This window comes from Phascolarctos cinereus, unplaced genomic scaffold (genome assembly GCF_003287225.1).
Source record: "Phascolarctos cinereus isolate Bilbo 61053 unplaced genomic scaffold, phaCin_HiC Scaffold_3;HRSCAF=262, whole genome shotgun sequence".
Lineage (NCBI taxonomy): Eukaryota > Metazoa > Chordata > Mammalia > Diprotodontia > Phascolarctidae > Phascolarctos > Phascolarctos cinereus.
Window position 1 is genome coordinate 52550879 of NW_027555736.1, and position 13173 is coordinate 52564051.

Genomic DNA, 13173 nt, shown 5'->3' on the forward strand with positions numbered 1-13173 from the left:
CCCCCCCCCCGCTCCTCCCTGTCTCCTTGGGGCGGGGTCTCGTCTGAGGCCGGCGGGCCGAGGCCGGGAGAAGGTATGGCGGGCGCTGGCGTGGCGCTGGCGGCCGCCGTGATGCTCTGGGTTTGCGGCGGCGGAGCCGGGCCGAGAGCCGAGGGCGAGGCGGAGTGGGCGGAGCCCTGGAGTGGCGCGGTTTTCCAGCCGCCGGCGGCGCTGGGCTCGGTGGGGGTGGCGCGGAGCTTGGGGAAGCCGGAGCGCGACGAGGGCGACCTGCCCATCCTGTTGTGGTGGAGTCCAGGCTTGTTTCCCCACTTCCCCGGGGACTCGGAGCGCATCGAGTGCGCGCGCGGCGCGTGCGTGGCCTCCCGGGACCGGCGGCGGCGGCGGGAGCCGCGCACACGCGCACTGCTTTTCTACGGCACGGACTTCCGTGCGTCCGAGGCGCCGCTGCCCCGCCTGGCGCATCAGAGCTGGGCGCTGCTGCACGAGGAGTCGCCGCTCAACAACTTCCTTTTGAGCCACGCGCCCGGCATCCGCCTCTTCAACCTCAGCGCCACCTTCAGCCGCCGCTCCGACTACCCGCTGCCGCTGCAGTGGCTCCCCGGGCTCGCCTACCTGCGCCGCGCCGCGCCCGCTCCCGCGGAGCGCGCGGCCTGGCGCCGCCAAGGCTACGCGCCACTCCTCTATCTGCAGTCCCACTGCGACGTGCCCTCGGACCGCGACCGCTACGTGCGCGAGCTCATGCGCTACATTCCGGTGAGGCGAGGGGCGTGCTGGGGGGCGGGGTAAACGGTACGATCTGAGGAGGGTCGGGATCAGCAAAGGGAAGGGGCGGTCCCGGGTGCCGAGGTCAGTGACGAAGAAAGGGGCGGTGGGGCGCGTGTCCGAAAAGCTTGGGGGCGTGGTGAGGCTGGGGGCGGGGTCTGTGAAGAGAGGGGCGGTCCCGGGGGGTGGATCTCGATCGGGCTGTCCTCTTCCGCGCAGGTGGACTCGTATGGCAAGTGCCTGCAGAATCGCGAGCTGCCGGTCAGGCTGCGCGACACGGCCACAGCCACGTCGGAGGACCCTGAGCTCCTGGCCTTCCTGTCCCGCTACAAGTTCCACCTGGCCATGGAGAACGCCATCTGCGAGGACTACATGACGGAGAAGCTGTGGCGGCCGCTGCACCTGGGGGCCGTGCCCGTGTACCGCGGCTCGCCGTCCGTGCGCGACTGGATGCCCAACGAGCGCGCCGTCATCCTGGTGGACGACTTCGAGTCGCCGCAGCAGCTGGCCGCCTTCATCGACTTCCTGGACAGCAATGACGACGAGTACGCCAAGTATCTGGCCTACAAGCAGCCCGGGGGCATCACCAACCAGCTTCTTCTGCACAGCCTGGAGCAGCGCGAGTGGGGCGTGAATGACCCCCGGCAGCCCAGCTACCTGGAGGGCTTCGAGTGCTTCGTCTGTGACCATGAGCTGGCCAGGCTCGCCGCCGAAGAGGCCCACGCGGCCGACCCTGCCCGCATCCCGCCGCCGCCGCCCCGAATCGCGCAGCACTCCCACATGGCCTGCCCGGAGCCCTCTCCCGGCTTTGGGAGGCCCGAGGAGATCCCCGAGAACGACAGGTGAGGAGGGCCGGGCGCTCCATGGGGAAGAGGGCCTTTGTGGCTGACCCCGCCCTCTCCACGTGCTCTGCGGGGGTCCATAGAGGGAGAGGGATCCCTTTGGTCTAGGGCTTTGGGGAGGAAGGGAGTAGGGTTTGAACAGGTCCTAAAAGATAGATCAGGGGTGTGGGGGTGGGAAGGGGGATGAAGGGGATTGCTCAAGCCACAGTGCCAGGCCTCAGACCAATTTGGCCCAAGGACTTTAAGTAGTGGTGAGTCCTTGGGTTTTGAGCAGGGAAGGGATCAAAGCAGCGTTTTAGAAAGGATAATCTGGTATGGGGGGGGTGGCTAGAGTCTGGGAGCAAGAAGACCAATTGTGAGGCTATTGTAGCCATTTGTACAGCGATAAAGGCCCTGAGACAGGGGCGGGGTAGGAAAATGTGAGGGCCACGTGGAAGAATCTTGTGATGCAGAGAATAAGGTGCTGTCCATGTTAAACAAGGGCTTAGAGACAAGGTTAGTCATTAGAATTGCCAGTTCTAAAGACTGCTCAACAGTTTTACAGTAACTTTTCCTTAGTGTAATATGGGGTTCTTCCTAAAGGCTGCTTTGGGCGGCAAATGGCGGGTGGAGATCGGTTTTACGGAGCTGCTGCTGATGACTGAGGGGGTGGGGGGCATCTAAGTTCATCAGGTCGTTGACAGATATTATTTTCTTCCTGCTGTATGCTCAGTTCCATGCTAGGGTGGACTACAGGAAAGGTAGACAAGTAGGTATGGTCACTCGTGGATGCCAAGCTACAGGGGGCATATACATGGATGGGAAAAACCAAGGACCTTGGGAAAGCATGGAACCTCCCACAATCAGGCTCCACCTGGCCTCGAGGCCTTTGCCAGTATTCTCAATCTGGCTCTCAGTCTCATGTGTGCACTTGAACTTTACCCCACCTCCATTATAATGCACAGGTCCCCCCTGGCTGGTTCTAGCTTTGTGTATCTGACTCTACTAAGAGCTCCATAATTCCAGTCCTTTTTTGACGTTTCAGCTGGAAAGAGATGTGGCTGCAGGATTACTGGCAAGGCCTGGACCAGGGGGAGGCCCTCACTGCCATGATCCATAACGGTGAGACACACCAAGGGAAATTTTGGGATTACATGCAGGACATCTTCCTCCGAAGGTATCAGTACCCCCGGCCACCTACATGAGTTCCTTGGGCACAGCTGAGGTGGGGAACAGTCTGGAAGAGGACAGACTCTCTTTCTACTTTGTGGCTTAAAGGGAAAGGTGTCACCTCTTCTTAAGGTATGGAGATTCCCAGTACATCCCTCCCCCCACCCCATCCCCATCATCATGCTGTTTAGTATGTGGTTTCAGAAAAGCCCTTGTGCCCTCCAGGAAGACAGAAATGGAACTGCTTATTCTGTGGCAGACCCGGGAAGGGTTCAGTGACCCCCTGCATTCTGACTGGTTTTATTTAGAGAGCTGGTCCCCAGGGTTAAATAGCAAAGACTACTCAGTTCTCCAGACTTTTCATCTTCTCAGGTCTCATCTGTGCTAACATCCTTAAGCCACAGTGTCCTAAAATGTTTGAATTGGAAGGAATCTTATAATCCTCTCCCCTCCCCCATATACACACTTGTTTTTTCAAACACATCAAAAACTGAGAGTCAGGTGAAATGATTAGCCCAATCTTGTAGCTTATGAATGACAGAGACTAGACTAGAACTGTGTCTTCTGGCCCTCAATTCAGAGTTTTTTCCCCCAGAAAATACAATGGAGAAAATCTTCCTGGGGTCAGACTCTTTGTGAAATTCAGATGTACAAAGAGGCAGTCAACCAACCGAAATACCATCTTTTGTTGGCATCACGTGGTCTTGCTTTTCCTGCTGCTCAGTGAATTTTGTTGATTTTTGTGTGCTGCAAAGGGTGCTCAAGGTGCCATTTTATGTATACCTTCTATTCTGAGGCACTTTCCGTCTCAAGTGCGTTGGTATTTTAGCTTCACTAAGCTTCCCCCTGGTTTGCTGCTTTTGTGTAAAGAGTTTTGTGGTCTTCTCCCAGCCATACAGTGTTGTGATGTTGTATTATCCATTGATAATGCATTATTCAGGGTGGAATAAAGCCAAGGCACCCAGCTAATGGGGATGGGAAGGCAGGAGATGGTCACCACAAGTGGCTGGGTAAGTAAAGAGCTATAGGCGGTCAGTTGTGGGGATGCAGCCAAACCCACTTAAATCACTGTGGTTTGTATGCACAGCCTGACTTCCTCGGGGCAAGAAGACCATACCAGGGGTGGGGAACCTTTGGCCTCAAGGCCACATGTGAAACAAATCTCATTTCTTCTGGGAAGTTTGGATTCAGTCAAAGGGCCAAACTTGGGGGTTTAGGGCCACACAGGCCTTTTCTACAGTAGCACAGGAAAACTGTGTTGGGTCCTAGACACAGACACAAAGGTTTTGTGGTTCTTCATCAGTGAATCATCATTGGGAGTGATGGACAGCTTTCATGCCTCACCCTTGCAGCTATGGTCCCCACACATCCACACACCAGTATTATTGAAATCTTTTCTGAAGTTTGCCCTTCATTTTGCCAGCCAAAACATTCTAGTACTGAATGTATCCAGCAGTGATAAAAAACAATTTTCTTTGATGCTCAGAAAACTATGAGTCTGACAGAGAATGCACTTTACACCAGACTAGAAAGGCTGCCTAAGCTCTCTTTGGGCATTCGAGTGGAAAGCTCAGTAAGGAAAAGAGATTCAAAGGAAGCTTGTAGAGGATGAGATGAGGAACAACCAACCAGAGCTTGTCCTAGTATCCCATTTGAATGTGGCGCTGTTCTGGACAGCTACAAAGGAAATGAAAAGCAGGCCTTGCCCTCAGAATTTACAATGTTAGAAACAGACATATGTTAACGATATAGGACATATACTAAACGGAGACAAAAACTAGTTTGGTGTTATTTACATTATGTGCAATGAAAGGATAGATGCTTTTATTGGAATGGTAGGGAAGGTGCTAGATTCATCCCTACCATCCTTTCTAATTATACAGGTGTGTTACAGCACTTTATATGCACCGAGTGGGTCAGTCATTAGGGAATTCTAGCAACCATGAGGCAAGACCTGATTGCTAGCTCTATTTGAGCTTTTCTTTTTTTTTCTTTTCAGTGAGGCAATCAGGATTAAGTGACTTGCCCAAGGTCACATAGCTAGGAAGTGTCAAGCGTCTGGTCTGGGACAGGATTTGAGCTCAGGTCCTCCTGACTGCAAGGCCGGAGCTCTATCCACTGTGCCACCTAGCTGCCCCTTGGGCTTTTCTTTTTTTACTTTCCTGCTAATAATACACAAGAAAGCAAGCATAGCACTGGCCACTTGTGTGGCAAAGTGGATACCACTGGACATTGGTGGAAGTGGAGTAGAGCAACATAGCTACATGGGAGCTAGGGAGCTCAAGTGAGGGTTTTGCTTTCCCTACAGAGGACCAGGCCAGTGTGAACTTGATCCTGTCTTTGGGACTTGAGATGCTGGTCTAGGTTATCCTTCTTGATGTACTAGTTGCTTACAGTGATATAGGATAAACGTGGTTAATCTCAGATTTGTCCTCTGCAGAGTTTGATTCACCAGTTATGTTAGTGTCTGCCTTGGAATCAGTGTTATTTCAGATTGTTTTGTAGTGACTTACTGCCTTCATCATCATGACTTGTTGCTATTTTATATTATAAGCTCAGGTTTAATTTTGGAATAAAGTGCTTTTAGCATAAACCTCTCCTACTTGAGTATTTTTCTTGTGTGTTTTTTATGGAGAGGGAATCAGGTGTATATTAATGGTAGAATGAAGATAGAAGTGAGAAGAGCTTCAAGATTATTTTCTTTGCCTATGCAAAGAGATGTGCTCAGGATTATGATTGCCCAGGACATCGCATAAATGAAATATGGCTGATTAAAAATTATTTGTTGATACCTTTTGTTTTTATATCATCATAATTTCCCCAATGACTGATTTTTGATAAATATACAAGAATTTATACCATTCACTTCTGAGGATCAGGATTTAGAACTGGAGGAGACCATAGAGGTCATCTAACTCAATATCCCCTCATTTTACAGATGAGGAAAGGGAAAGCCAGAGGGAGATTAAGTCAAACAAGGATCCTCCCCATCAATAACGAATAGTCTGTCCTAACTGCTCCCTTGGAGCATAAGCATGAGGAAGGTACATTTGCTCATCCTAAGCTTTCTGAACACAGAGATCAGATACTAGAGTTCCTAAGAACTGACTTTCCCAGCCCAAAAGAACACATCAGCTGAAGCACATGGCAGAAGCAGATAGGTGTTCACTTAGGTGGGCCTGATGAATGTCTTTCTAGGCACTGAGGTCCCAGAGTCTTGCTTTCTAATCAGAGAAGGGAAATTTCCTGGGCAGTGACAGTCTTGGGGCTTGCCTTGTGAGTACCTCCAAGTTCAACAATTCCCAAGTTGGAAAGTTCAGGGATGAGACCTTCTAAGGAAAGAGAATGACTCCTCATGGCATTCCTGAACAGCATTGGCCTTGGAGAAAGAAGAGAATTGCCCATATAGCCTCTATTAACTGACTAGTCATAGAAGTGGTCCAAATGCTGACCATGACATTTTGCAATTCCCATGAGTCATCTGGACAGTGCAGGTTGAGTGGGAAGGGTCACTGTGAGTGAGCACTTCTGACAAGCCTTTTTCCCTCCCAGGGGAGTCCAGGGCCTCAGAAGTTCTCTGTGGAGACAAATTCACTGCAGTGTTGGGATTACTGTGTTTTGTGTGAGTCCTTTGTGTTGCCTGTATTTTCTTTGCATTGAAATGAAGGCTACACTGCCCAGTTGTGTTTGTCCTTCATTCTCAAAGAGGACTACGACATCATGGAGATGATGGCAGGACTTGGAATTGACTGTTTTGAGTGAGACAGGGCTGTGCAAGGTCACTAGCCTCTATTCATCAGGATGACTGGAGATGGTCCAGGATGCAATGGAGACCTTGGCCCTTTTAAGCTAAAGTCTTTTTAGGTTCTCACTTTGAGTGAGGTAATGCCCATTCAGTGTATAAGTCTCTTTAAGAAATGAGTCAAGGAAAAAAAAGTACAAAAAAAGTGAGTCAAAGGATGGCCCCTTTAATTTAAAAAAAAAACAAAACATCAAACTGGGAGGGGAAGACCCTCAGGGTTGCTGGCCAAAAGAGACAGTTACTATTTACATTCGCTCTGAGCTGGGAGGGCCCAAAACATAGCTTTTAAGTGTTGCTTGGGCAGGGAGACCCAAATGCCTGAGTGCCGAGAGGCTAGGAACCCTGTTATTCACATTTGGGAAAACTTACACATGAAGTATAAACCTAAGCTGTAGTTGGAGATTTTCCCCGATTAACTCTCGTTTGAGGGATGGAGCCAGAAAGAGAGAATCTTGACTTTTGGGGTTGGTCCACAAGACCAGACTCTGTTCTTGTGAGGCACCGAGTCACAGGTTGCATACATTCTGATGGGAAATGCAACAGACATACCAGAGCAAGGGTTGAGTGCTAGCCTCGAGTTTGGCCCTTTGAATCCAGATGTCACCTGACAAAGGGCCTGGATAGCCAACAAGAGGCCTCAAGGCAGCAGGTCCTCCACCCCTGCTGTAGGGGAATGAAGAAGTGTTTCCAGAGCCCTTGGCACCTAAGCTGAGGCTAGACGAATGAGGATTGAGAGGGCACACTCTGGTTAAGGAAGGGAATTCACCAAATGAGACCTACATTAATCACATAAGTGTTGCCCCTTAAATGGTCAACCCGAAACGCAATATACTTAACTCCTACAATGCTATTATTGCTCAAAACATTTTTGGGACTCCTCTCAATCTGCATTAAGTGTCTGAGCCTGAAATTGTGTGAGGAGGATTTTTAAGCTCAAATCCAGCTTCAGACACTTAACTAGCTGTATTAACTTGCCTCATTTTCAGTTTCCCCATCTGTAAAATGAGGATGATGATAGCAGCATGGACCTTTCGTGGTTATGGGGATAAAATGAGATAACATTTGTAAAGTGCTTTGCAAACCTTCAAGTGATATATAAATGCTGTTACCATGTTGTTTTGATCTGCCTACTCTCAATACTGTATGTTCTTTTGTGGCTCCTAAACTGTCTTGGAGTGGAATTCCAAAAGGCTTGAGCAATGGCAGCCTCCTCAGAATAAATGGATAGCTTTCCAAGGTGACTTATGAAGGGGAATCTTGCCTGTTCTGATACATTTATGTAGGGAGAAAATCACCTTGATTACTTTGTAACTTTCTGCCTCCTAGACATCATCTTGGTGTGAAAGTGACTCTAGGTTGATCAAGGATATGCCAAAGATACACAAACTCAAAGATCTCACCAAGCTGGAGGAACCTTGAGTGCGGTTCCAGATACTGACTGTGTTCACTATCCAGAGATAATCTCCAGTAAACACATAAGTTCATCACCATCACTTGGTGGTAGACTTTTTGGGCAGCATCCCAGGAATCCAGTTCAGTCCAAAAAGCAGTAACTGAGCGTCTGTTCAGAGACATCCATCCTGCAAGACAACTCCATGTAACTCCCTGGCTCAGTGGTCCCAAAGCTTTGGGTTTACAGGGGCCAGGTCCAGTCTTGGAGGTACCTCCCAAATTACTCTTTGGCTTGCTCTGGAAAATCTCAGACTATGGTATGTGGCAGCTAGGTGGCGTAGTGGATAGAGCACCGGCCCTGGATTCAGGAGGACCTGAGTTCAGATGTGGACTCAAGACACATAACACTTACTAGCTGTGTGACCCTGGGCAAGTCACTTAACCCCACTGCCTAGCCAAAAAAAAAAAAAGCACATAAGTATTGAAGGTACCAGCCCATTTAACAGACACAGGACAGCCTTCCTGTACGAAATGAAAGAACTCGGTTAAACAAATGCACCAAACAAAACCCCATAAATAATCAGCATATTTCTGCAGGTGAGTCCTGCTTTCTCCCTAGAGCCAATCGCGAACGCCCCACGGGCCACGCCATTAAAGTCTCTTTTACCCGCGGGTATCCATGCTGGCATTCAGCCTTATGGGTCTACTGAGGAGGGCTCCACGTTTCGGGGAGCTGTCGGGCTGCCCAGGGCCTAAAATCTCGGGCGCTGCCGGGCATCCATCCACGCCTGCCCTTGTGTTGTGAGCCCCCAAAGGTGCAGGCACTCTCCTCGAGGCTCTGGGTGCCCGGGGAGCTCTCCTGGGGCCTTCATCAGCTCCTGCTCCGCCTGCATGTTCGTCACACCTCATTTTAATCGTGGGATCCTGCGTGGACCAGCCTCTCTCATTTTACAGACAGGGAAACTGAGGCCCGCGGGAGGTTCGGTGACTTACCCGAGGTCCCCCACTGGCGGATTTTGAGCCCCGGTCGCCGGCTTCCGTCGGTCCTCGCCGCCTCCCTGGGGCACTGTCCTAACCTCGGGCTTGGGGGTCGGCCTGCCTCCCCCGCTTCCAGGCCCTTCCAAGGCCGGGTGGGATCCCAGGGAAGAGGCCTCCAGGGAAACGGCGGCAGTGACTAGGCGGGGCGCGTCTCAATGGAGACACGCCCCGCCCCGGCGTGCGCGATGACGCAAGGACGTCCGGACGCACGAGCGGTAGTGGTGGTGGCGGTGGCGGTGGCGGCGGCGGTAGCGGTAGGAGTGGGGCCATGGCTACACCGAGCCTGGGAGGCCGCCTGGCGCGCCTGGGCAATGCGAAGCGGCCGGTGCTGAAACCCAACAAGCCCCTGATCCTGGCCAACTGGGTCGGGGCGGGGCGCCGCGAGCTCGGGGGTGAGTGCGTCACGGCGCGGGCCGCCGGGGTCTGGGGGGAGGGGCCGCCTCCTCCACGAAGCCGGGCCTGATTTCTCCGGTGCTCCCCTCTCCTGGTCCTCACGTGCTCCTGGAGCTTTTTGTTTGGACGCCTTCCAAACCTTCCTTGTGTACTTGTCGTGCCCCCTTCAAGCCCCCCAGGAGCGTCCATCCTTCGAGGGCAGGGGCTGGGTTACTGTTTAGTCGTTACCCTAGAGGCGGGCCCAGAGTAAGCTGGCGAAGCTCTGAGTGAATGAATGAAGCAAGCAGGCGAGTCTTTGAGTGAATGAATGAATGAAGCAAGCAGGTGAATCTTTGAGTGAATGAATGAATGAAGCAAGCAGGTGAATCTTTGAATTAATGAAGTAGGAAAATATTTGAATGAGTGAAGTAAGTAAGCAGGTGAATCTTTGAGTGAATGAATGGGTGGGCTGGATGGACGGGGATGGGAGAGAGAGGAATGTGGGGGCAAGTGGGCACTCTGACTCAGAGATGCCCTGCTGCCCTCTTCCAGAGGCAACCTGTATATCCGAGATGTCCTTGATGATGGCTTGCTGGAAGCAGAATGAATTTAGCGACACAATTTGTTCCAAGGAGATCGAAGACTTTTTTGACTGTGCTTCAAAGGCTGAGGTGACAGGGATACCCTTGGGATGGGAGGGAGTGGCCTTGGGTAGGGATGCCTGCCTGGGCTAGGGAGGGGGCTGGCCCCTCTTGTCAGGCCCCCTAAGATCTCTGATCTTTGAGAGGGGAGATCCAGGAGGAAAGGGAGGGTATCTCCTTACAGCAGACATATTTTCAGGTAGATCTGAAAGATCATTTGGAGATCACAGGTTTCTTCTATTTCAGATGAGGAGGAGAAACCAAGAATAGGACGAAAGATTTGGGCAGGGTCCCTTCTCTCCCCCTAGAGTTGTTGGGATTGTGACTAGGGGGGCTGTGAGTTTTAAGTCAGAGGAAATTTTGGGTGTCAACACTGTCATTACTTTTTTTTCTTATAGGCAGAGCGGAAGCAGAAGGCAAAACAGGAGTTGCTGGGCTCCTCTGGGAATTTGACTCCCAAGCAAACAAATAAATTGTTGGGGAGGTTTCCTAATATATCCTGCATTATCTGAAGGTGTTGCTTAGCTTTTTAAGGACTGGCCTTATGGAAGCAACTTAGTGGTGTTTGAACTGAGTGGCATAGGACATGGTCTCACCCCTGTGGGGTTGTGATTTGGGTGAGAGTTTTGCTTTACCCTGAAATAAAATCTTTACAGAGAGCTTGGGCTGTGTTGTGGATCAGGTCACCCTTTGCTGTTCAATCCCCGTGGGACCTTCTTTGCTTCGTAGAGAAGATACATTGACCTGCCTTGGGAGTGGACCCAAGTTTGATCTCCTCAAGGTCACTGAAGGACACAGGATCTCCAGAGATGGAAGGAATTTAGAGCTCATCTAGTCTGGATGTTGATATTTGCTTTGAATGCCTCTTGCTGCTGGGGCATGGGAGGCCAGGTATACATAAAGCCTTTTGTTTCCATGGTCATTGATTCATCACTACTGTGTAGGGTTGTATGGGAGAACATGTGGTCAAGAGTAGTGGATTTTGGATTTTATGGGTCACTGAGCATATCAGTGATGACTCTCATTCTCTGACTGTCTTTCAGATTCCTACAGTGTGAGAGGCAGACAGCAGACTCACAATTTAGACCAGAGGTTCTTAATCTGGGGTCTGTGAACTTGTTTCTTTAAAAATATTTTGATAACTGTATTTTAACTTAATTTATTTCCTTTGTAATCTGATGTATTTAATTTTATGCATTTAAAAGCATTATCCTGAGAATGGGGCCGTAGGCTTCACTAGACAGCTATAAAAGGTTAAGAACCCCTGATTTAAACAAACATTAAGTAGCCAATGTGCCTAAGGTACTGTGCTGGGAGGCAGTGGGTATAGTGGATGAAGGAAGACAGACCCTGTCTTCAAACAGCTAGCACTCTGATTGGAAGAATAATACTGGTACCACAATAATCGAAACAATGCAGAATATGATGAGTGCAAAGGAAGGGCCCTAGTTGTGAGTGAAAGGTTAGGAGGGGAGAGATCACTTTCAGCTAGGGAGATCTGGTAAAGTTCCTGGGGGAAGACTGAGCTTGAGTTAGGCCTTGTGGGGAGGGGGGGAGTAAGTACAGAAGGAGGGAGTCCCCTGCAGGCCCGGCCCTGAAGTAGGAGAAGCCAGCAAGCGGTTAAGTTTGGCTGTGTTGGCATGTTTTAAATCCTTTTAGTAAAACCATGCATATTAAGAATTATTTTTCTGGTCTAAAAGCCCATTCTGTATTCTTCTCTTTAGGAATCAAGTAGTGCAGAAATTGAGGCAGTTTTTAGGGAAATAGATGAAGGATGAAATCTAACTTAACTCTCATCTAGATAAGATCCTGGCCTCCCCACCCACCTAAAATGATGAGCATGCTGACTCATTTAAAAACAGTGACCTTTTTTGCTTTTAAGGTGTTAAGATACTGATTACTGATCAGAACTCTTTTTCTATCCTTAAAGCACATGGTCTAGGAAGAGTGGTGACATACAGAATATTAACTCAAGATTGTATTTTAACATATTATGATCTTTTCCTTGTTCAAGATTCCTGTGTTACCTAAAATCCCCTTAGGGCAGAGTTATATTGGAGGGCATGGGAGACTTTGCTAGTTTAAATATCTTCAAGCTAGAGATGCCTGGCTATAAATTAGTAATAAATTGTTTCTGGTAAATAAGCCTAAAAACATAGAGGATAGTAGTATTTTTTTTCTTCAAAAAGGGAAAGGAATAAGTATTTACATAATGCCTACTAAGATATGAGTCACTGTGCTAAGAGCTGTTTACAAATATCTAATTTGACCCTTATAGATCCTTTGGAATAGGTGCTATTATAATACCCATTTTATAGATGAGGAAATTGAAGCAAACAGAGGTTAAGTGTTACTTGCCCAAAGTGTCTGAGACAGGATTTGAACTAAGGAAATGTAGATTTGGATCCAGGTTGTGGAGGACCTTGAAGATACCAGGATAAGGACTTTATTCAGTAGATGATGGGAGTGAACCACTAAATATTTTTGAAGAGAGAAAAGATAAAGATAACTGAATAATCATTAGAGGGATCATTTAAACAGCTCTGTGAAGGATGGATTGGAGGAGAAAAAGTAGAGGCAGGTAGCTTCATTAACTTGTGTAATCTAGCTAAGTAGAGGTTAGACACCAGGGTGGTTGCAGTGGCCAATAGTAAGGAGATTGGTAAGAAGAGATATTGTGGAAGTAGAATTGACCAGACTTGGCAGTTGATGGAACCTGACAGTGAAAAAAGATAGCAGAGTTTTTGAGCCTGGAGGACTAGGAGGATGGTGGTCAGAAGCAGAAATATAAATTAAAGGTACAGGGATTTGAAAGACATGTTGAATTTGAGGTATTGATGACCAGTAGGGTAGGGATGGAAAATTACGCCCAGTGTCTTTAGCTCTTAGTGCCATGAAGAGTCTCGTCCCTTTACAACTAGCTAGAATCCCACCTGCTATAGAAAGTCTTTCTGCTAATGCCTTCCTCCTCGTTATCTCCAGTTTACCAGTACATAGCCTGTTTGTACAAAGTTTTCGAGTTGTTCCCCCATTAGACTAAACTCTTTTAGAACAGAGATTGTCTTTTGCCTTTTTCTTTTTTTGGGGGGGTGGGGTATCCCCAGAGCTTCACACAGTGCCCCGAGTACAGTGGGCGCTTAATGACCCACTGCCAGAGCTGCCCATCCAGCCTGGG

At 49.3% G+C, this 13173-nt stretch overlaps 2 protein-coding genes across 2 annotated transcripts; both read left to right on the top strand.

Moving 5' to 3' along the window:
- Positions 1-5: 5 nt before the first annotated feature.
- POFUT4 (protein O-fucosyltransferase 4) lies at positions 6-5355 on the top strand. The gene is made up of 3 exons (XM_078150855.1): positions 6-753; positions 982-1604; positions 2629-5355. The coding sequence occupies exons 1-3, from the start codon at positions 76-78 to the stop codon at positions 2786-2788; spliced, it is 1461 nt and encodes a 486-aa protein (XP_078006981.1). The 5' UTR covers positions 6-75; the 3' UTR covers positions 2789-5355.
- A 3830-nt stretch (positions 5356-9185) lies between these two features.
- CHCHD1 (coiled-coil-helix-coiled-coil-helix domain containing 1) lies at positions 9186-10657 on the top strand. The gene is made up of 3 exons (XM_021006030.2): positions 9186-9377; positions 9910-10028; positions 10397-10657. Exons 1-3 carry the CDS (start codon positions 9254-9256, stop codon positions 10508-10510), a joined length of 357 nt encoding a protein of 118 aa, XP_020861689.1. The 5' UTR covers positions 9186-9253; the 3' UTR covers positions 10511-10657.
- The last annotated feature ends 2516 nt before the right edge of the window (positions 10658-13173 follow it).